We start from the raw sequence: 22,090 nt of genomic DNA, 5'->3' as shown, positions 1-22,090 counted from the left end.
TACTACTACAGGAAATCGCTGAACAAATTCTTAATAATGCAATTAAAGAGCTGGCCATTGAACGTGGCGTCAAAGCAGTTGAAGATACCTGGGCTACTATGGCATTTAAAGTGCATAAGCACTACAAAGGCAATGAAGATCGTGGTTTCACACTGGGTTCGGTGGAGGAGATCGTCGTAACTCTAGAGGATAATGCAATGAATTTGCAATCAATGGGTGCCTCACAGTAAGTAGTCACTCTGCTCACTTTCAATGCGCTTACCGCGTATGGGGAGTTACTCGTACGAGGGTTGCTATTTATATTTCTGGCTTACGAATGGAAAAATTACTGGAATTTATTGACTTTTAAACTATTCTCCATGCTGATCAATACACTTTTGCGGTCGTTTGAAGCAATTTTCGCAGCTCTCTGTCCAGATGCTTGTTTTTTTAAGTGTGGGCTCCAACGCGAACTCACCGTTTTAATCACAAGGCAGTCATGCAAAATCTCATTGATGCTCGTCATTCTCGTACTAATGCACAAAGATGGCTCAATCTCACAGTGGATTACTTAATTATATTGCGCAACGCGTGGATATTTTCTGGTACAACAATTGATTTTGGACGACCTTCTCGAAATACGTCGGTGTGCGTACAGCGACCACGAGACAACTAACATTGCACCCATTTTTTACCGCACTGGGTGAGTGTGCAAGGAAAGGCTCTGACCTTCCGTGAGTGATAGAGATCATAAACATTCCTCTAAACGACGTGTAAAAAGCGATTGAGCGTAATCGTGGAAACCAATAGAAGGTGGTATCTGACTCCTAACTATATTGTCTCCAAAACGCTCTGCCCAAAACTGAATCTTAAAAGGACATAATGTCTACTTCGATTTAACAGATCAACTACCAGCGTCCTTACAAGTGTTATAACGGGTCACTACACTATTGGCACTTTAGCCAGTAGAATGGATGTCCCTCACAATGACCTCTGCAGGAGTTCTGGAGATGAAGAAGAAATTGAGTCGGTACAACTCTCCCTCTCTGAATGTTCTGCACTTCAAAGAAGACGTGACAAATATGGAGGGACCACTTACCTTTTTAAAAAGATCTTAGTGGTTTAAGCGACTTAGTTAGTTCATGGAAATCAAATGCAGTTATCCCAATGGGCCTTAGAGCCACCGAGTGTCTTGTCTTAGACAAGCAGCCTGGCTAACCTAACCTAACCGCTTCATACTGCTGATGAAGTTCAGCAGGACCTTAAAATCAAGGCCCTAAATTTTAAAGGACCTGAATCTTAGTCCCGCGAAAGCAAGGTACCACCTCATCCGCCATTCAGCTGACGCAAATAGAATTCGAAGTAATGCTGACACTCACAGCATGCGGACAGTGTCTTGTAACGGCACCTAAGAAATTCGAGAGCTGAGATATTGTTAACCTCAGAAGATGACTCGCGTTTCTCCAATTCACATGTGGCGAATAAAACTTCGCGACCTTACAAGTTTGTGTACTTGCCCAGCGCACGCTGAGTTGACGGGAAGTCCAGCCCTCTAGGAGCAGACCGCAGGTAGTTAATGGGATCCCAATTCTCTAATTCCACGGGGAACTACCCCACTGGTCTTCTGTATAGCCAGTTCATCTGTCTGGCTGTTTCCTTCAATGTCTCTATGACCAGGTACGCAGATGAGTCTTACATCAAAAAATTAGTATGCGGTCGAAAATGAAGTCAGGCATCCCCCAACCTGGCTAACCTAGCCTAAGCAAAAGAGTGATGCCTGCTCGCAGTACAATGATTTTAGTACATCGATTCGTTCTCCTCTTGTTACGTCAGGTGGCACCTGACAACGCTAGAAATATCCCAATGGCCAGAAATATAAATAGCAACCTCCATATATTTATTACATTTTACGTTTGCCCTGCAGCTTTCCATAGCTTATAGGTATTTATGTTGTGTTACGTATGTAGTTTGCTGCCCCCTTTAGCTTGTTTCTAATTCCGTTATTCTATTGTATTATTTGATATAAACTCGCATGGACATTTTACACCTGAACACATGCTTTAATTTCAGTCGAATATGTCACAAACTTATACGAGAATGAAGCAGATGGTTTATTATTAGTTAAGACATCAGCAGCTCACTGTGACAACTCCTTGCTTTATTTCACTTTGCCGCGAGCTTTACTGTACATATTTCCCTTCATTTATCCCCATGACAGGTTCATTGGCCCATTTCTGGAGACTGTTAATAAGTGGGAGCGCTTGCTGTCCTTGATCGGTGAAATCATTGACGAGTGGCAAGTGGTGCAGCGCAAGTGGCTCTACCTGGAGGGCATCTTCATTGGTGGCGATATTCGGGCACAGTTGCCCGAGGAAGCAAAGAAATTCGATGACATTGACAAAGCATACCGCAGAGTAAGTACATACACGTAACGCAAATATATTCATATACACTTTTATATGCTCCCTGTAGCCAATTTTCCTAGTTGTAACCCTGCAAAAAATGCGACTTGTCCCAGTGTGTTCGGTATCAGTGGGAAGGAACGTGCGACTGCTGCCTCTTTTGATCTCTTTATATGGAATTTCGTTTGAGCAAATCTTATGAACAGACTAATTGTATTGAAACTTTTTGCACCCAAGTGGGTAGTCGTTTTCAAGATGTGAAATTTTTAGCTATTCGAAACAAAACTAAAATTTGACACACTTGCGAGTTTGTAACGCAATAGTTGTTGGGCGATGGACCTCATTTGATGCCTGGAATTCAAATTTGGGTACAGACAAAAAATTTGTATTAATCACTTTTCCGTTCCAAATGCTGTGTAAATATTAATATAAGGTGGCCCAAAATTAATCATCCAATTTTGGTTTTTAAATAAATTTTTTACTGAAAAAAAAAATATAATGAGGAATGGAAATCTCTTGACCTTGACTTAATTGATTTGAAATCTATTTCGATCTTTACGCGCTTTACTGCTTATCTGTTTGTACGAGGATCTTCGAGCTTGTGGAAATATAAAAATTAATCAATTGTTTGAGTAAATCATTTTTATTTTTCGACATAGTCTCCTTTTACGGTTATAAACTTTGTCCAACGCTGTTCTGGTCTGCTGATCTCTCCCGAACAATAGGATTTGTTCAAGTCTGAAAAATAGCCTTTGGTTTTTGCAATAATCTCCTCGTTTGAATAAAATCTTTTTTCCGTCAGCCATTTCTTCAAACTAAAATAGTCCGAGAAATCTAAGGGAGACCAGTTTCCATTAATTTTGCGAGCACAACTACTGAGGCGTGAGCTAGCGCATCGTCATGATGAAAAAGGAAAATCACTCGACTTTCTCGATTCAAACGAATGCCAAATATAATGAAATAGACCGATCTGGCTGAAAATTGTTGTGCGTTCTTCCAAGGGATGGTTAGAGAGGTGATTCATCCAGAATCCAACTAGCGCTTCCATACCATTTTGTTGCCAAGGGGTGCTACTAACTCTCTCTATGACTTTGCATGGACTTTCTTCCGATAAAGATTGTATATTAATATTGTATACTAATACCCAATGTATTCCATGTGGACTTACCCGGGAAAACTCCTTCAAAGATTAGTCGCACATTTTTAAGAGAAACTCCCTCACAACAAGTAGGAGTCGCAAGCCGAGCTAATCAGTATTTTCCCTTACAAGCAATTAATACCAATCGAGGTTTCAGTCAGGATGGTTCGCTGTCGACTTTTTTAACCTGATGCTGGGAAAGATGTTGCGAGTCGCAGAACTTATTTGCTTAGGAACAATTTATTATAAGAGCGCATAGTTGTTGGCGTCTGCCGATTATATCACATTGACGTTCCCGGCCTTAACAACCGCGCTGTTAGTTCTGCCTTCTCCAAACTGGATAAAGAGACAAAGCGAATGGGTCTGGCGGTGAACGAGGGCAAGATGAAGTACCTACTGTCATCGAACTAACAGATGGCTCACTTGCGTATCGGATCCCACGTCACTGGTGAAAGTTATGATTTCGAGGTCGTCAAAGATTTCGTTTATTTAAGAGCCAGCACTAACACCGATTATAATGTCAACCTTAAGTCCAACGGAGAACCTCTCTTACCAACAAGTGCTACCTTGGAATAAGTAGGCAATTGAGTAGTAAAGTCCTGTCTCGATGAACAAAACTACCACTTTATAAGGCTCTCTTCATGCCCGTCCTAACGTATAGCGCAGAAGCTTGGACGATGACAACACCCGATGAAATGACGCTTGGAGGGTTTGAGAGAAAGATTCTGCGGAATATTTTTTGACCTTTGGGCGTTTGCGACGCACAGACCGGCCGATTCCCGAAAAGCCGGCCAAAACTCAAAAAATTAAGTAATTGATTCAAAATTTCTTACTCGGGGGTTGTCGGGGTTGCTGATTACGAATTTGCATGTTAATTTATGTTTTCAGGGTCGTTGATTACGAATTTGATCTTAAAATTTTGAAAATCCACCCCCTTCCACCCCTATTGGCCGCCCCCTCACGTGAAATAGCGTATATTCTAGAACATAATCAAGATGCATGTAAATTTATATGTTTTCGGGGTCGCTGATTAGCAAGTGGTAGCAGCTGAATCTTGTTTTATTCAGTAACCATTACTTTTTTGAGTAACCTTTAATAGGTTTCAAAGCAGCATATGACGGCGTTGTATTACTATACAGTTTGAAAACTCAAATTTTATAAAAAAAATTGCAAAAAATGTATCTACGTATTGCTGCAGCTAAAAATTTTGTGTCGAGGTATTGATATGTACTAAAGATTTCTCGTATTTTACTAACCTTCCGAAGATGATTCCATTTGGTTTTATTCAATTTACTCCATTACAAAATCTTTCAAATGTGTACAACTTTCACTATTCATCGACAGTAATACGATGCTCAAACGAAGGCCACGTTGCGACTGAAAATACAGAGAAAATACGTTGCTATGAACGGTTTTCACTACTCAAGGCGTTACTGTAGCCAACCCAAAGACAAAAAAACTCTATCTAGAAACTTTTTTTTTCGACTTTTGGCCAGCTTTTTGGGAATCGGCCCCGTCGCGACGGGGAGCATCGTAGGCGATGGAAAGTTGAGCTGTATGCAGGCCCGACGAGAGCGGGGGAGATTGGGGACTTTTTTCCGCAGGCCCGGAGTTCTCAGAGGGGCCCGAACTCGAGATTATACGTATTAATATGAATTAGACATAATTGGAATTGCGGGCCCTGCATTTGCAATTTTCTTCCGGGGCCCGGATATGCTCTCTACGCTCCTGGCTGTATGACATTTACGATCGACATAGCGCAGCCAAAGCTGCCCTGGCTGGCTAAAATCGTTCGAATAGATACAAACGCTTTAGCTCCGGCTCTGAAAGTATTCGATGCGGGACCAGCTGGTGGTAGCAGAGGAAGAGGAAGGCCTCCTCTGCGTTGGAAAGATCCGGTGGAGAAGGACTTAGCTTCACTTGGTGTGTCCAAATGGCGCCGGTTGGCACGAGAAAGAAGGGACTGACGCGCTTTGTTAAACTCCGCTAAATTCGCTTAAGCGGTTATTGCGCCAATCAAGAAGAATATAACTGATATTTTTACATGACGATATCCTACATAATGACAGTTGTGAGATTTCCTCAGAAATCTACTATCCTCAAACTGGTTCCAAATAGGCAAAAAAAAAATCTAAAATGGTATCATTCCAAATATTAAATAAATTAATTTTCAAATATGTGAAAAAATAAATGGGCATGAATAAGTCATTTTGTAGTCGGTACCAATCTGGTCTTTTCGCACTACTCCGATTTCGTTCAGGGAAATCCAATAGCAAACCAGTCCTTTTTTTTGACTAGTTTGGTATTTAATCGCAGGGCTGCTATGAATATTTTTGGCAAAAGTAGCAGTACTTCGAATGTGAGTGTGTGCTTACGGATGTGCTAAGTGGGTGGGTATGTTTCACATGTCATTCAATCGCAATTCGTGTGTCGACAATATGGCGTCTTGCTACTTAGCGGTAAATTTAATACGCATGCAAAACATCATCGAAGCACACAATGGCGCATGAAAGCGTATTCAAGCATACTTAGGGATGGAGTACACAAATGCGTGTATTTGTGTAAGCGGGCTTTTGAGGGTAAAATTGCACAAAGCTCAGTTGTGTTGACACTGACCGTAGCAATGCTAAGGAGGATATTCTTCTGTCACCCACTAAAAGGAGCAAATACAGGCAATAGCAGACGCACATTTGCCCTCGATGCTTAACTTTTTTCAAAATTTCTTCAAGTATTTGGTTATTTTTACCAATAATATATTGAACTTGCTGAAAAATATTAAAAAATCCTTTCAAACTTTTTACTCGAAATCGCGTTTTATTTTTGAAAGTTCCTATAGGATTAGGTTAGGTTAGGATCTTGTGGCAGCCGGTTCAGAATGGCTAACTCACTTAGGCCAGGCAGGTCCGTCGTGGTACCACTGCGCAGTACGGAAACCTCACTTTTAATTCATCATAGAACCATTTAGACGCTTTTATGTATAGGATTGGTTTCATCCAGACACCGGATAGCTCCGTAAGATTGTACTCTTAGCTAAGGCTGGATAATTACAGAGGGAATGTTCTACTGTTTCTTCCTCTTCCTTGTATCTATAACTTCTGCCGTATTCATAAGAAAATACTCCTAGTCTAGCCAATCACCGGTGGCACAGGCCACGACCTTCGAGATGTTCTTTCTGGAGAGGTTGAGCAATTCTCCCCAACTTTTCTTACCTATTTGTGGCCATATTAGTCTGGTTGTAACACACATATTTTCTTCTCTCCATGACCTATTGCCCCCCAGGAGAATACTATTGAAATTCTCATTGCAATTCCAATATTGCCTCTGTTTTCGAGCAGTGGAAGATTAGTACCTTTTCTGACTAGTTCATCGGCCTTGCAGTTTCCTTCAATATCTCTATGTCACAGAACCCATATAAGGCTGACCTATACTAGGCATGGCCAGCAGACTGTTGATCAAATAAATGCCATACTTTTGCCTTGTGGGCATTCTGATCTACTGTACTTTTCTCATCTTACAATTCTCGTTTACTTCTTTTAAATATCATACCTCTAGAAAGCGGAAGATCTGTTCTCTTCTTCATTTTTGTATATGGCATTATGAAGGGAGATTTCGACTGTACTCCCTTCTGGAAAAATTAAACTTCAATATTCAAGAAGAGAACTTCTAAACTCCTTCCCATTCCCACAAAACAAATTTTACCCGAAACGCGCCAATTGCTCGCGCTCTTAAAAAGTTCAACCAGATCTCAACTCTTATCGACTTCAAATTTTCTTTGTCTAATGATGTTCTCATTAACCTTCTGAAATCTGGTATATAATCTTATTTAATTTGTGTTAGTAGTCTATAAGTATTTCTTACTCAAAGACTTTAAAAATAAATAAATAAATAAAATATTGAAAAATTATTTAAATTTTAGCTGAGTGCTTTTGTGTCACGAAATGTGGACATTAATATATTGGATTTCTCATTAGGGTCAACATTTCTTGTCTAACAAAAACCATGGTTTATTTTAATCATAACCGAATTATTAACTGGTATTCACTTTAAAATCGGGTTTAATATTAAGTCAGCCACAAACTAGCGCTAATGTTGATTTGAAGCGAATTAAAATCAAATTGAATTTGTAAATGTCAATGCACCGAATAAAAATGTTTAGTTTTCAAGATATTGGAAAAGATTTTGTTATAATAAATCTAACTATCGGGCGTCGTGGCCGAATAAGTTCGTGCGAGACTACCATTCGGAAGAGCGCAGGTTCGAATCTCCGTGCATGAAACACAAAAATTATAGAAAAAAGTGTTTTCGGCAGGCAATGGCAAACTTCCGAGTGAATTTCTGCCTTGAAAAAGCTCCTCCTAAAAAATATCTGCCGATCGGAGTCGACTTAAAACTGTAGGTCCCTAAATGTGTTGAAAAACATCCAGACGCACGCCACAAATAGGAGGAAGAGATCGGCCAAATACTCAAAAAGGATGTAAGCGCCAATTATTTATTTATTTTTTAACAAAACCTCAGTAAGCAGAGCTGAGAGTCGTGCTAAAGAAAAGGTTATAAACACCGTACTTGGTACTACACGAATGCGATCGCTAGGACCGATGGTATAAAATTATTATTTCTTTTATTCATGGCACCCGATATATTGAAAATATCTATTGAAATGAACAAAGTAGAATTATATAAATGATAATATCTGCACATTGCCTTCAGGTCAGTCTGTGTTTGCACATACTTGAGTTGAAGTAGATGGAATCACTATTGTATCATATTGTTACGAATTTGTTATGATATTATCAAATTAAAACGTCTCCCAATAACTCCGTCTGTTGCATATCGCATACGCCAAGGGTGCCAACCATTTAACCTCTGTCGCATATTCCTTCCAAGGTCTCGTTTGTCATCTGGTAGCGAATCAGCAATTCCATCTGGAGCATTTGCTTCTTGTGGCCACTCCCGTAACGTCTGTCTCGCCATCTATTGTCACCGTCAAGGTGAATTCACGTTTTTGTTTTTTGTTTTAGTATATCATTCGCTCGCCATTGTTGCCAGTCAGTTAACGAAGTTTCGCTGCATTATTTTGGGCTTCTGCTCTTAGCTGATATATTCCATTTCACACGGCGAGGCAATCGAGTATTTGTGGAATGATCGTAAAAGCCGCTCGATTTTCAAATCGTCAAAGGGTTTGTGTGGATTTCAAAATAAAATATCACCCCAGTCTTAAGATTTGAAAAGAAATCTGATAGGAAGAAGCCACCTCGCGATAAGCTGTTTGCAATCAGAGATGTTTAAATTCATTGAAAAGGTAATATACAAAAATTGTATACCTGGTGCATGCATCATAGTCGACGACCAATTGGGGACATTTTGGGGGCGTTGCCCGCTCAAGCAAGATATCCCATCAAAACTTGGAAAAACTGTATGAAAATGTAGGTAATGTCCAGGAGCCGTTCAATGTAGCTTTTTGTGGACGTCGCTTTATTTATTAAAATATATCCTTACTTACTTAATTGGCCGTAACAAGTCGTTAGCGAGTTGCAGCCTACCGAATAATGGCTTACAAGATGTCTCACTTTTTGCAGTTTTTTAAGCCAAGAGAAGCCAGGCCATTTTCAATTTGGTCCTTCTATCGGATACGAGAAAGTACTCTTCGCCGTCGACCGCCAATTACCATTTCAAACACCATCTTCGCCGGAGCAGTTCCTTCCATACGGACGACATGGCCCAGTCACCTTAGTCGCAGCAGGGTGACTCGTTTGACTATGCCAATATCTACGTAAAGCTCATATAGCGCGTGATTCATTCCTCTCGAACACGCCAAGAGCGGTAGCATCTGATTTTTGACTATCCAGGCTTCAGCGTCATAGAGAAGCACCGGGAAGATGAGCGTTCTGTAGAGTGTTGTTTTCCCTCGCCGAGAGAGGGCTTTACTACTCAAATGCCCACTTAGCCCAAAAGTTGGCGGGAGTTACCCTTCACTTCATTTCAAGGCTGACATCGGTTTTGCTGGTAATAGCAGAACCAAGATAAACTAAATCCTTGGCCACATCGAATTTATAGTTGTTAACTTCGATCGGTGGTTCAAGACGCCACGACTCCCTGCAGCAAATAAAGGGTGGTTAAGTTTCAAGGGCCGGTGTTGATTTTGAATAAAATATATTTTTTTTTTTAGAAATTATTGTCATTTCTCTTTATTATGATAATATTGGTATGGTCCAATTACGCATTTAACAAAATATTGGCTGAATGGCGGCGCGGCCTCGGCGGCACACCTCCATCCGATGGTTAAAATTTTCGGTGACACTGAGGCATAATTGAGGTTCTATGCCGTTAATGTGCCGAATTATCTCATACTTTAGCTCGTGAATTGTTGCTGGCTTATCGATATACACCTTTTCTTTCAAATAACCCCAAAGAAAGAAGTCCAATGGTGTGAAATCACATGATCTTGGCGGCCAATTGACATCGACGCGACGTGAGATTATTCGGTCATCAAATTTTTCGCGCAAAGACCCATTGTTTCGTTAGTTGTGTGACAAGTGGCGCCGTCCTGTTGAAACCACATCCATATCTCCCAATTCGGGCCATAAAAAGTTCGCTATCATCTCACGATAGCGAACATTTTTCACAGTGACTGGCTGACCGGCCTCATTTTGGAAAAAGTACGACCCAATGATGCCGCCGGCCCATAAACCGCACCAAACAGTCACTCTTTGTAGGTGCATTGGTTTTTCGGCAATCACTCTTGGATTATCATTCGCCCAAATGCAGTAATTTTGCTTATTGACGAGTCTACTCAGGTGAAAATGTGCCCCATCACTGAAGATGATTTTCTTCGATATGCATTTTGATTTGAACGCCCGTTTTCATAATAAGCCTGAATAACTTTAACGCGTTGCTCGATTCTGTGTCTTTCCATGATTCAAATTGAGTTAGTCTGAAATAGAAAAATGTCAAATGTAATGTAGAAAAAAATTTGACGTTTAGGTGTGGTTTACATTCAACATCGGCCCTTGAAATTTAACCACCCTTTACTTGGTTTTTGTCTCGTTTACCGTCAGATCCAATCGTGCGGACTCCTTTTCAATAGCCGTAAAGGGGGCGGCGACAATCCGCTTGGTATGACCAATGAAGTCGATGTCATCAGCATACGAAAGAAACTGGCAACTTTTATAGAAAAAAGTTCTGTTTCGTTCTGGCCACGCCCTGCTAACCACACTTTTCATAATAAGGTTCAAGAGATCGGATGACATTGGGTCATCTTGTCTGAAACTTCGAACGGTATCAAAAGCTTCGGAGAGGTCCTTTTCTAACTTAACGGAGCTTTGTGTGCTGCTCAACGTCATTCTGCACAGTCATATTAGCTTAGCTGGGGTACCGAATTAGAATTTTATATGCGATGGAGATGAGGCTGATCCGTCGGTAGTCGGCGCAGTTTGTGTGGTCACCTTTCTTTAGGATAGAATTCAACAGCACAAAATATAGCAAAATAAATTTGTTGGCTGTAAAAATTTTTATTCGTAAAGTAATTTCTGAGACATGGATCAAAAGCATTCATTGTTTGAAACCTAAGAAGTCGGTATTTTGCACTTTTACAAATTAATTCAATTTTTTTTTTAATCTTTTACTCGATATAAAATGCTTTAATACTTGAAGTACAATCTAAATATTTTCTTTCATATATTGGCCAATATTGACTCACTGAATAATTCGTTTCGGAAGCTTTCCCGTAGTATGCAGGAGGTGCTTGCGGTACTTGAGACCACTATCCCATATACGCCCTTAAATATACGTACAAGCACGCACACACATATGCACGCACATATAAGTACACCCTACTTTTTGCAGTGCTCTTTTTGCCAATATTGAAAATGAGTTTTGGCCACTATTTGCCTGTAAGACTCCTTACCAAAACTGTTGACATTCTTGTCGTCAACAAATGCCAGCTACAAATAGAATATCGCAGCCACAACTGTCACAATGCCTTTAACTGAAATCTTACTCATATATTATATTAACCTTGTGCCAAGTATTTTGGTATTACATTACGTCTGTTTGCCGTGTTTGCTTACTTGCCACTTACTTTTGCCACATTTGCAACATTTGCCATAATCGCTGCACATTTGTGTGATTTATTTACTTTGATTTCATTTCATACTCTCCCACCCATTCTCCTCTCAATCCGCCACTCCAATCTACATTCTTTACACACACATAGAATACCATTTCCATACCATTTGTTATTCTTTCTTCCACTTTATTTTTGTTTCTGTATTTCATCTTGCAGATTATGGTTGATTGTGCCAAGAATCCTTTGGTGGTGCCACTATGCTCAGTGCCTGGCCGTTTGCCCGAAATTCAAGGACTCGGTATTGGTTTGGAGAACTGTCAGAAGTCATTAAACGAGTATTTGGAATCGAAAAGACGCATATTTCCGCGCTTTTACTTCATTTCTACGGATGAGTTGCTCTCGATTTTGGGCAGCAGCGAACCATCGGCTGTGCAAAACCACATCATCAAGGTATGAGTGCATATACATTTCACTACATACATACAAGTACATACGATTGTGTGCATTCAGTGGATATTTGATTAAAAAAAACATTTTTTTGAAAATTAAAAAAGGCCGAAAGGGCACACAAAATACGCAAAAAAACACACTTCGTAAAGTTAAAATTTTGAAATAAAACAGTAATTAAATTATTATCTGAACTTTGTTATCGAAATTAAAAATTTCCCATGAGATTATTCGTGATTTCTGATAATATTTTGTTAGCATGTAAGCATTAAAAAATTCAACAGCTTCTTTAGGTGTTAAAAAGCATTGACTTCGCATTTTATTTTTTATGTTCGGGAACAAAAAGAATTCATTAGGTACCAAATCAGGACTGTAAGGCGGATGACCGATTAATTAAATCATTCAAGTGCTGAAAAGCTCTCTTGCGTGAGCCGATACGTGAGAGCGCGCATTGTCTTGATGGCGGATGATTCGTCTTCTGCGTTTGGTTTTGGTTAATTCTCCAAAAATTTGTGGCAAGCAAATGGTTGGTAACCTCTACGAATTAACTGTTTTAAGTTTCCCTACGTTGGAAAGATCAGGTGGAGAAGAACTTGGCTTCACTTGGTGTTTCCAACTGGCGCAGGTTGGCACGAGAAAGAAACGACTAGGCGCGCTTTGTTAAACTCGGTGAAATCGCTCACGCGATTATCGCACCAATAAAGAAGAAGAAGAAATGGCACAGTTGCGACATGGCCAAATTTCCCAGTTTATACAAAAAAACAGGTGTTCATTTGCTTAGAGGCCCCTCTTCTGCGAATAACTTTTGTTGGATGAAGCTCGTCTTGGATCACCCATACTCTTGACCGCTGTTTTGTTTCCGACTCTATGCGTTGATCAAAGATTCGTCACCTGTTATGATATCACAGACGTGCTTTGAACCAGCGCGGCCGAATTTCTTTAACATATCCTTGCACCCATCGACACGAGTACAAGTCGTTTTTTGGGCAATCGTCAAATTATGTGGTTCATGCAATATTCAATGTATGCTGAACCCACGAATGCCCATAGAAGCCGCTATCATCTCACGATATGTGACATGACTGCATTGCGTTATTAATTGACCCCCGGTTTCTTTTGCTTCAGAAACCGTTTTTGGACGGCTTTCACGAAATTCATCGTGCAAGGAACGACGCCCACTTGGAAACTCATTATACTAGCGTTTCACACTGGCTAAGTGTACTGCTTCAACGCCAGAAGTCAAAGTAAGTTAGTTAATATACTCCTGTCTCGATAATCCGCGTCGAAAATCGTAAAAAAATATTTTGACGAAAATTTCCCTGAGTTAAGTCGCATCTTTTGGGCGAGGTGAATTTACTAAATCACTGAAAAAAGAAAAAATAAAGCTCGTAAGTGAAAATGTTATATGCAAGTTTTTCCTAAAAAAATATTAAACTTTTCTATAAAATTGCGGAATACGAAAATTAGTTCAAGCGAAAGCAGAAGTATATTGACTTCTAAAGAGAATATTTTGCAGAACAGTAAAGCGATTTTCATTATTATTATTATTAAAATTAATAACAAAGATGTTCAAAGTATTTATTAATGAATAAAATATTTTCTTTCATTATTTACAATGTCTTCCCAACGTTTAGGAAATTTTTAATTCCTTTAATTTTTTGTCTTTTTATAGCTTCCTTTAGCTTAGGTGATAGTCACAAGGTGCAATATCCGGAGAGTATGGTGGATGCGACATCCGAGCTCGTTCAGCTTGCCTAATGTTTGCCTTGCGGTATGAGGTCTTGCGTTATCGTGGTGAAACAAAACTTTGCGTCTATTCACTAAAGACGGTCGATTTTTGTTAAGTGCCTCATTCAGGTTTGATAGCTAATGGGAATAATAATCAGCAGTTATCGTCTGGTTTGGTTCCAGAAGTTCATAATAAACAATGCCGGTCATATCCCACCAAATAGACAGGTGAAAGCCAACTCTAGGGTTGGTGGTGTTACATCTAGGGTCTGGTGTTACATATTTATCCAACCATTGGCGTTTGCGAACAGGATTAGAGTACCATAAAGCACCCATTTTTCATCACCAGTAACGATACGGTTCAAAAAACTTTCATTTTGAAGCCGTTGCAGCAGCTGAGAACACACATTCACTCTCTGCTGAGGGTTGGCGACGGAAAGTCTATGCGGAACCCATTTTCGCAGCTTCGAAACCTTTCCCAACTGAACCAGGTGCCTGTGGACTGTTCCATGAGATGAATTTAACCTCTAAGCTATCATATTGGCTGTCAAATTTGGCTCAGCTTCTACGAGTTCGGGCAAGGCGTCGGAGTTAAAGACTTCAGAACGACCAGCGCGCGGGGCATCCTACACGTCGCAGTTACCTCTTCGGAATTTTGAAAACCACTTTGGCGCAGTCATTACACTCACGGTATCCTCTCCGTGAACAGTGTTTATTTCTGCAGCAGCAGTTGTTGCATTTTTACCACTTTTATAAAAAAAATACAAAATATGCCTCTTATACGCGTTCGAAGATTCCATTTTATTTTTTAACAACACGTGCTTCTATCCGCGGTTGAAATTACTTGTTGAATGCACAATATATCAAAGAAAATTTAAATAGTTCCGTTATATTCCGCGAATAATGTTTTGTATGCAAAAATCGTACAAAAGTGGAGTTATGGGTAAAATACGCTCGAATACGTCGACCTGATATTTTACTTTTTGTTCATTATTCGGCGCCAAATAGGAAACGCAATCCTGTTAATTTCTAATTTTGCAGGCTTTCTAGTGTTTTTTTTTTTAATTATAACCAAACCCTGACGTACTGAGGTTTAGCAAGATTTATTTTCAGTGATCGCGAAAATATATAGTTAATGTACATTGGCGGGACCCCAGGAGGATTTTTTTTTTGGTTGCCACATAAGAGATTATCAGCTTTACAGTGAACATAAAAAGAACAGAAGATAATTTTCTGTTAGTACTCAAAATTAAGCAGTCTTGCTAGGTTAACCCTTTCCTAGCTTAGGCTAGGTAGTGCTGACTTGTAAAAAGATTTCACTTAGTCCTGTAGGGTCTATGATGCTCCCAGTACTATGTATTTGGAGTCGATGATACTATTTTATGTAATTCTCAATGCACGTCTTTGTGAGTTTTTGTCAGCAATATCCTTCAAGGATAAAGAATATTTTGATCCTAGGCGCATTTGTCGAGTCCTATTAAGAGCAGGGCAGTGGCAAAGTAGGTGTTCTCCTCGCATTCGCTTTGTTGCATATGTTACACGCATCGCTCTGGACTAATCCCATTGTGGCTGCGCGATGTGGTGTGAGACAGTGTCTCATCAGTACTCCAGCCAATATTTTGCAGTCTTTTCTAGAGAGTGGTAAAACAAAGTTTTCAGATTTCGCATTCCAAGTTCTTAGCATAGTTTTGACAGTTTTGTACGAGGTTGAGTGTTCCCATATCGACTGCGTTTTCAAAGCTACAAGGTGGGCCATATAGCGTTTGCTTTTTGAACCACCTATCTTTGTGAGAATGTTAACACAAATGACATGTCAAATGTGTTCATAATTTACTTAAAGGTTTGACATTTATGAAATGGGACGCTATACCTACGCTTAAACAAAATTGGGAAATATTGAGAACCTATTTCCAAAGTGGTGAGTCTTCTGCTTCTTTTCTGACTGACGTTACTGTAGAGAAGCAAATGCATCCACAAGGAGTCACTGTTTGGTGCGGTTTTGGTCTGGCGGCATCATCAGGCCATTTTTTTCGAAAATGAGCGAGGAGCCGCGGTTACAGTAAATGGCGGGCGTTGCCGTGACATGTTCAACGAGTTGTTTCCAAAAATTTAAGAGGATGACATGGACGACATTTGGTTTCAGCAGGACGGTGCAATTTGTCACTCTACCAAAGTTACACTCGAACTTTTGACTACCGTTTTTGAAAACCGAATAATCAGCTGACGATTAATGCTTTAAAACACGAAATCGAAGTTGCCATTCATGAAATTGAAGCCGAAACAATCGAAAATGTACTTAAAAATTGGGTTGATCGAATGACCTACTGTAAAGCCAGTCGTGGCAGTCATTTGAACGATATTATTTTTCATTCATAAATGACAATTTTCAATCTTCAAAATAAAAAAAAGGTTGAAAAAATATTGATTAGTTTTTTTTTTTTATAGCCGATTCAAAAAGCAATGTTTACATGGCCCACCCTATAGTTCCTCATTCCCTTCCGTTTTCAGAAAGGAGAGTGATGGGTACATATCTGTGTATATCCCTTTCCTAACTGGTGAGACAAAAAAGACAAATCCCTAGCAACTGCTAAGCATCATTCCAATAGCGCCGAGCAAATATTTTCAATGAATTTTTAAGCATTTTCACTCTTTTTATTTTATCCTTCATAATTTCATACATTAATTCAGTTGATGCATATGTCACCAACAAATTACCGCCATCCCTTGACATACATGTAAATACATCTGTATGTATGTATGTATCCAAAAACTGTGTATGTGAAGGACGTCATAAAAGTTAATGTTGCTGTATATGAACTTTTAAACGTTAATATGCTGGACATCTGGTTTGTGGCATAATGCAGCCACATGTTGACGTTAATGTTGCTATTTGCACGCATTCAAAGATATCACACACCCATACATACTTAGTTATGAATATACCTTCCACTGGTTTTTTCTATTTTTGCGCATTTTTTTCTGTTTCTTTTTTTTTGTTCTTTTTTTAGTAATTTTGCAAATTCATTTAATATCACATCAACATACAGAGAATTTACTTTAGTTATTAAGTTTTTACATTCAAAAACTGATTTATTGCATCATCCATGGGCTCTGCTGTTTTATTATTATTTTTTTTTTTTTACTTTTTTGTTCTTCTTTTATCTATTTTTTTCTCCCTTGTTCATTTAATGCACCACTGCTGTTCAACGCTACAAATTTCTTATTTAATTTTTCCCTCTCTCTTTTTCATTTCTTTCGCGCGCCACACAGATGTACGACAACATTAAGTCACTGCGCTTCTCCAAAGACAATTCTGATCAGCCCATCGTCACTGCTATGATATCCAGCGAGGGTGAGGTTATGGAATTTCGCCATAGCGGTAAGTATGACTCGCTGTTGTTCGCTGTGCAATTGGTAGGTCACGGCTCGCCGCCAAATCTCATTCGCTCGAGCCACACTTAATTACCAATGACTGCTCAGACTGCGACATAAAATAGATTTCTCGAGCACCACTACATTAAATTATATAATATAATTCTGGCTGTGAGGATAAACCAGCGAGGGTAGGACAGCAAGCCATAATAAAAATCAAAATGAAAATAAAGTATGAAAAATATAAAAATGAAAAATAAAAATAAAAGTTCTAGCGACGGTTGTAATAATATCACTTTATGCAAGCGAAACAATAAGTGGAGTACACAAATACAATTGCCAATCCCGTACAGCATGCGGCAGCATTCCATTGCCGATTGCCAAGTGGTCTAGTGGCTACCTTCCTACGCCCTGCTTTTACTCCGAGCTTCTTATGAGGTACCCAATCCATACGAACGATTTGCTTCGATTGGCTTTGTCATTATTGCGCGCTTTAGACTACATGCACAGACACACATACAGGGTGGTGCAAATAAAAGTTTGTTGCTCCGTTCGAAATTTTGACTGTCAGTCGGCATCGTGAAGCAATATTTAAAGGTAATGTAAGGTGTCTCATTTCCAGCCTGTGTCGGCCATCTTGAGCTACTTAATAAATCTGTGGTGTACTCTTGGAAAAGCCAAATTTTATTTCAGAGCAAATTCAGTAAAAAAAAAGTACTTAAAAGCATAGAAATGAAACTTTTGCTAAAAAGGTTCGAACCCAATATTCGTTTTGTTATGTCACAAAACGCGGGCAAAAGAGGGAATTAAGTTTGTTCAAGTCCCAAAAGACAAATGAGATTGAGTAAAAACGAGCGGCATTTCTCTGAAACTATGCGAAAAACGTTGCGTGTATCACTTTTCGCTAACAAATCTCGAAATCGGGCCAGTCGGAAAAGGACGAAGTGGTCTAGTAACGCTCTTCCGATGCCTATCGAAATTTTCCATTGCTGAAATGAGCACGAGACGGAAAATCCTTTGGTTGACGCTTCTACGTAAACACAGTAAATCCTCTTTTAGTGTAGTTGTATTTATACGAATTTGAGTACTGATTGTCACGTGTTTTACCTGGAATAAATTGGCTTATCTTAAGGAACGAATTTTGAAACTGGATAAATTCAAATTCTACATTATCTAAATTCTTTCTGATTAAAATGTTGGAACACCCAAACAAAATTGTTAATTGTGGCTGGGACGATATGGCATCCCCAATTTCCAAAATTTGTAAATGGCTTAGGTCTGCTGGGAAAGAGAAAAATATTTGATCGGGGGGAAGCTTATCGCGTTTAAATATATATAGGATTGGTTAGGCTCACTCGGACTTATTTCGTGGTCTAAGAGGCATCGTTGTCTCTATGTGCGATGCGGCTGCCAAATTTAACCTAGGCTATACTGGCTGGCCTAAGTCACGCAGAGACCATTTTGGTCCATAGCGATACCAAAGGCGATTATCAGCGAAAGTGAAGGCAAAGGACTATTCGCGAAAGTATGCATCACTCAAGATACGTATACTGTTTGGGAATTTTAGGAGTCACTCACGATCCAATTCAAGGATACATTCTAGTCTTTCGAAACTGAGAGCAGCCAGTTTTCGCGCGAGCCGAACAATGGCATAGGAGTAGCAAAAGATATATAGTGTAGCACGCACCGAAAGTTGCAGAAATTGTTCAAATTCAACAATTAAGTTGAAAATTCAAAGTCATATTTTATTTCTGCATGGTTTGGTTATAAAAATTGTCTATCAAACTACGAGCTTTTGGATTTTCGGATATTCCCTTTTCTAAAACCTGAAAAAAATCGTAGTAAATTTGGGGAACATTACTTAGGGTCCAGCACTCGAAGTGGGCATCAGGTGTCTGTTAGTTGGCTAAATGACAGTCCACAGTATTTATTACAAAGCGCGGAAGCATTTTGCCGAAAGTAAAAGAGAAAAAAGAATCAGAAAATCAGTAATGGATTTCAAACCTAATAGAGTGGCTGCATTATATTGTTTGGCTGGAAAATCATAACTAGTGATTGTTTGTGAGCGTGAGCACTTTAAAGTATGTAAGTTTTGGTAATTTAAGCTTTTGTTTATCGCACCATTACTCATTCTAATGATACAGGTGACATCGCGAAACGTCATGGAGGTGGTCATCAAAAGACTGCTACGTCGCGTGAAATGGTTCAAAAAGAGAAGAAGCGACTTGGGCGAAATCCCCGACAAAGTGCCGATCAAATGGCGAAAGAACTGAAAACATCTGACCATAGCATCCGCCACATACTGGAAAATGATCTCAAAGTCAAGCCTTACAACCCCCAAAAGGCGCATGATCTCACACCAAAGCAGTAACAAGTCAGACTTGAGAGAGCGAGAAGAGTTGTTTCGCTTGGCTGAAAGTGCTAAATTTCTGAACATTGTGTTTCAAATTGAGCAATTTGTAAACTCCCAAAACGATACGGGTTATTTAACCGACCGTTCATACGTGAGTTTGAGTCATCGAATGGCCACCAGGAGGCAGCACCCGCCACAGGTAATGGTTTGGGCCGCTGTAACCGTAGATGGGCGCTCTCCAATCGTTTTCAACGAGCCTGGCGTCCAGGTAAATGCGAAGTATTATTGGGAAAATATTCTGTAGGATGCTTTGAAGCCGTGGGTCGACAAACATTTTGGTGGCACGCCATAAACATTTCAACAGGACTCAGCACCATCTCACAAAGCTCGAGTGAACCAAGAATGGCTACAAAACAACGTTCCTACAATTTCAGAGCCATTCACCAGACGCGATTTCGATGGATTATTGTTTTTGGGCCATTTTGGAGAGGAAGGTTCGAACTAAAAAATTCACCAGTCTCGAGGCGCTGAAAAAATCCTTTGTGCGCGAGTGGGCCAAAATACCTCCAAGTCAGCTTCGGGCAACTTGCGACTCGTTTCGGGACCGTTTGAAGGACATAGTCAAAGCAAAAGGTGGTCATATCGAGCAGAAGTAAATTGATTCTTAATTTTGTATTATTTTCACACATTTTTTACTTAGACTTGAATAAAAGAAACGATCCTAACTATATTTTGTATAAAGAACTCGGTCACTTGGCACATATATTTTATTCGTTTCTTATTCCACTTGGGAACTAATATATTAAGGGGGGAAACCGGTATAGGAAGCCGAAATTTTGGTGTGAATTTTTTGAACAAGGAAAGAATAATCAGAAATTGTTTAAACTTGGAGGGTATTTTACTCATATTTTTAAGTAAACTTTAGAGTTCTTTCAAACCATTTCCGCCGGAAATAGTGGCGTTAGAGCGTCTTGTCCATGGGCGATCGCCATCCAAGTATCTTGCTGGTGGGCATTCCTGAGGTTGCAATTTTTCTCCGTAATCAACAACAATTTTTTTTTTTTTTTCGTTAACAACATGTTTCCCAAGAATATGAACCTAATTGTGATAAAATAATATTGAAAATTGCATATCTTTGAGGCGCTTGAACACGATGTAATTTTTTGATACCATATTTTTTCATATATTTTGCTTAAAAAAAATATTTTTAATGGTAATATAATCCCAGAATCAGGTTCATATGAATAAGGATTGAATAAAGAATACTTCGACAAAAATTTATAACGATTGGTCGATAACTTTTTGAGCTATAGTGCCCACCAGTTGAAAAAAAGTAGTTTCCAGAAAAACGTCGTTCTAACTAGCGCGCGCTACGGTGCGGAACCGATGGGCAGTCACTTAAGTGCTCATTGAGTCGGGAATAATGCGAATTTCTCCTTAAAATTTTTACAAGATATTCTTGAGTAGTTATACTAACAATTTATGTAATAAAAAGAAGTCGATTTTTTGATAAGTCTAAACTGGTTGCCCCCCTTAACTCCTCTTCTCTTTGCGATCCCCTACGTTTATTTACCTGCTTCTAAATCACGAAGCTTAGAACGCCTCCAGGTATTTCGTGGAGGACCGGATCGTTTGTGTCCTTGAGGGTTCAAAACCAATGCTTTTCTGCTTATGCTCTCCCTGACTTTTCTAATGGTGTGCCCGATCCATCGCCATTTACGACCTCTTATCTTTACATACTATATAATCCAAAGGCTTTTCTTTATAAAGCTTTGAAACTTCTGCTTAATGAGGAGTGTGGATTTTTCACAAGCGTTAAATATTCTCATTTCTTTATTTTCTGTAAAATTTGTACACTTTTCCAAATTGGCTGTAACCGTCCAAAGCTGACCTAGCTTTACGCAGACGATTTTGTGCGTCTCCTTCAGCTCCTCCGTTAACCAACACTATGCTACCAAGATAGCAGATACTTTCAAAATACTGCACCGCTCTCCCTCGATAACAATATCGTTGGGATTTGTATTATTGAGTCCCATTGCATCCGTTTTCTTCGTGTTTATTTCTAGACCAACATTTCGTGCAGCAATGACTACAAGATGGATTTTGGCCTGCTTGCCGGAATGTCCGTATCGCGTAGTATCGTCCGCGTAGTCCAGGTCATATATTTCGCGGGATCGCATTCAAGTGATACCATTTTCTGCATTACTTCGCCAAGTCTAACCGTAACTAGAAGGGGCGACAGTGGGCACTTGCTTCAATGGATTAAAGAGCAGTTGTTAAACTTTACTCAACCTTTTATGGTTTTCTTGCATCATGACCCGGCATCACGATAGATACTGAAATATAATTCCTTTCAAATGCTGGCCGCAACGGCATCGTAATTCGGCTATCCATAAACACCAATGTGTCCAATAACTCCCTGGAAGGCTTCGGTCGGTATCTCGTGAATAACTTTAGTAATGTTGGCTTCCAATGCCTCAATCTAAACTGGTTTATCCACATACCATTTAGAATTTACATACCTACGATCGTGGTGGCCAATGCACTGATCCGAGAAGAGAGATGAATTGTTCACCGAAACGACAACGAACGACGCAGAAAATCCA

General features: G+C 39.6%; 1 protein-coding gene across 1 annotated transcript in view; it reads left to right on the top strand.

Annotated features, from left to right (window-relative positions):
* The window catches only part of LOC128854832 (dynein axonemal heavy chain 10), a 286,044-nt gene that overhangs the window by 75,963 nt on the left and 187,991 nt on the right, over window positions 1-22,090 (top strand). Inside the window, exons 21-24 of the mRNA XM_054089249.1 lie at window positions 12-226; window positions 2,198-2,393; window positions 11,801-12,034; window positions 17,030-17,138. Of these exons, the coding sequence (XP_053945224.1) occupies window positions 12-226; window positions 2,198-2,393; window positions 11,801-12,034; window positions 17,030-17,138 (754 nt within the window). The remainder of the gene's footprint in view (window positions 1-11; window positions 227-2,197; window positions 2,394-11,800; window positions 12,035-17,029; window positions 17,139-22,090) is intronic.

The sequence above is a fragment of the Anastrepha ludens genome, chromosome 2 (genome assembly GCF_028408465.1).
Source record: "Anastrepha ludens isolate Willacy chromosome 2, idAnaLude1.1, whole genome shotgun sequence".
Lineage (NCBI taxonomy): Eukaryota > Metazoa > Arthropoda > Insecta > Diptera > Tephritidae > Anastrepha > Anastrepha ludens.
This window is presented reverse-complemented; position numbering and strand designations above follow the sequence as displayed.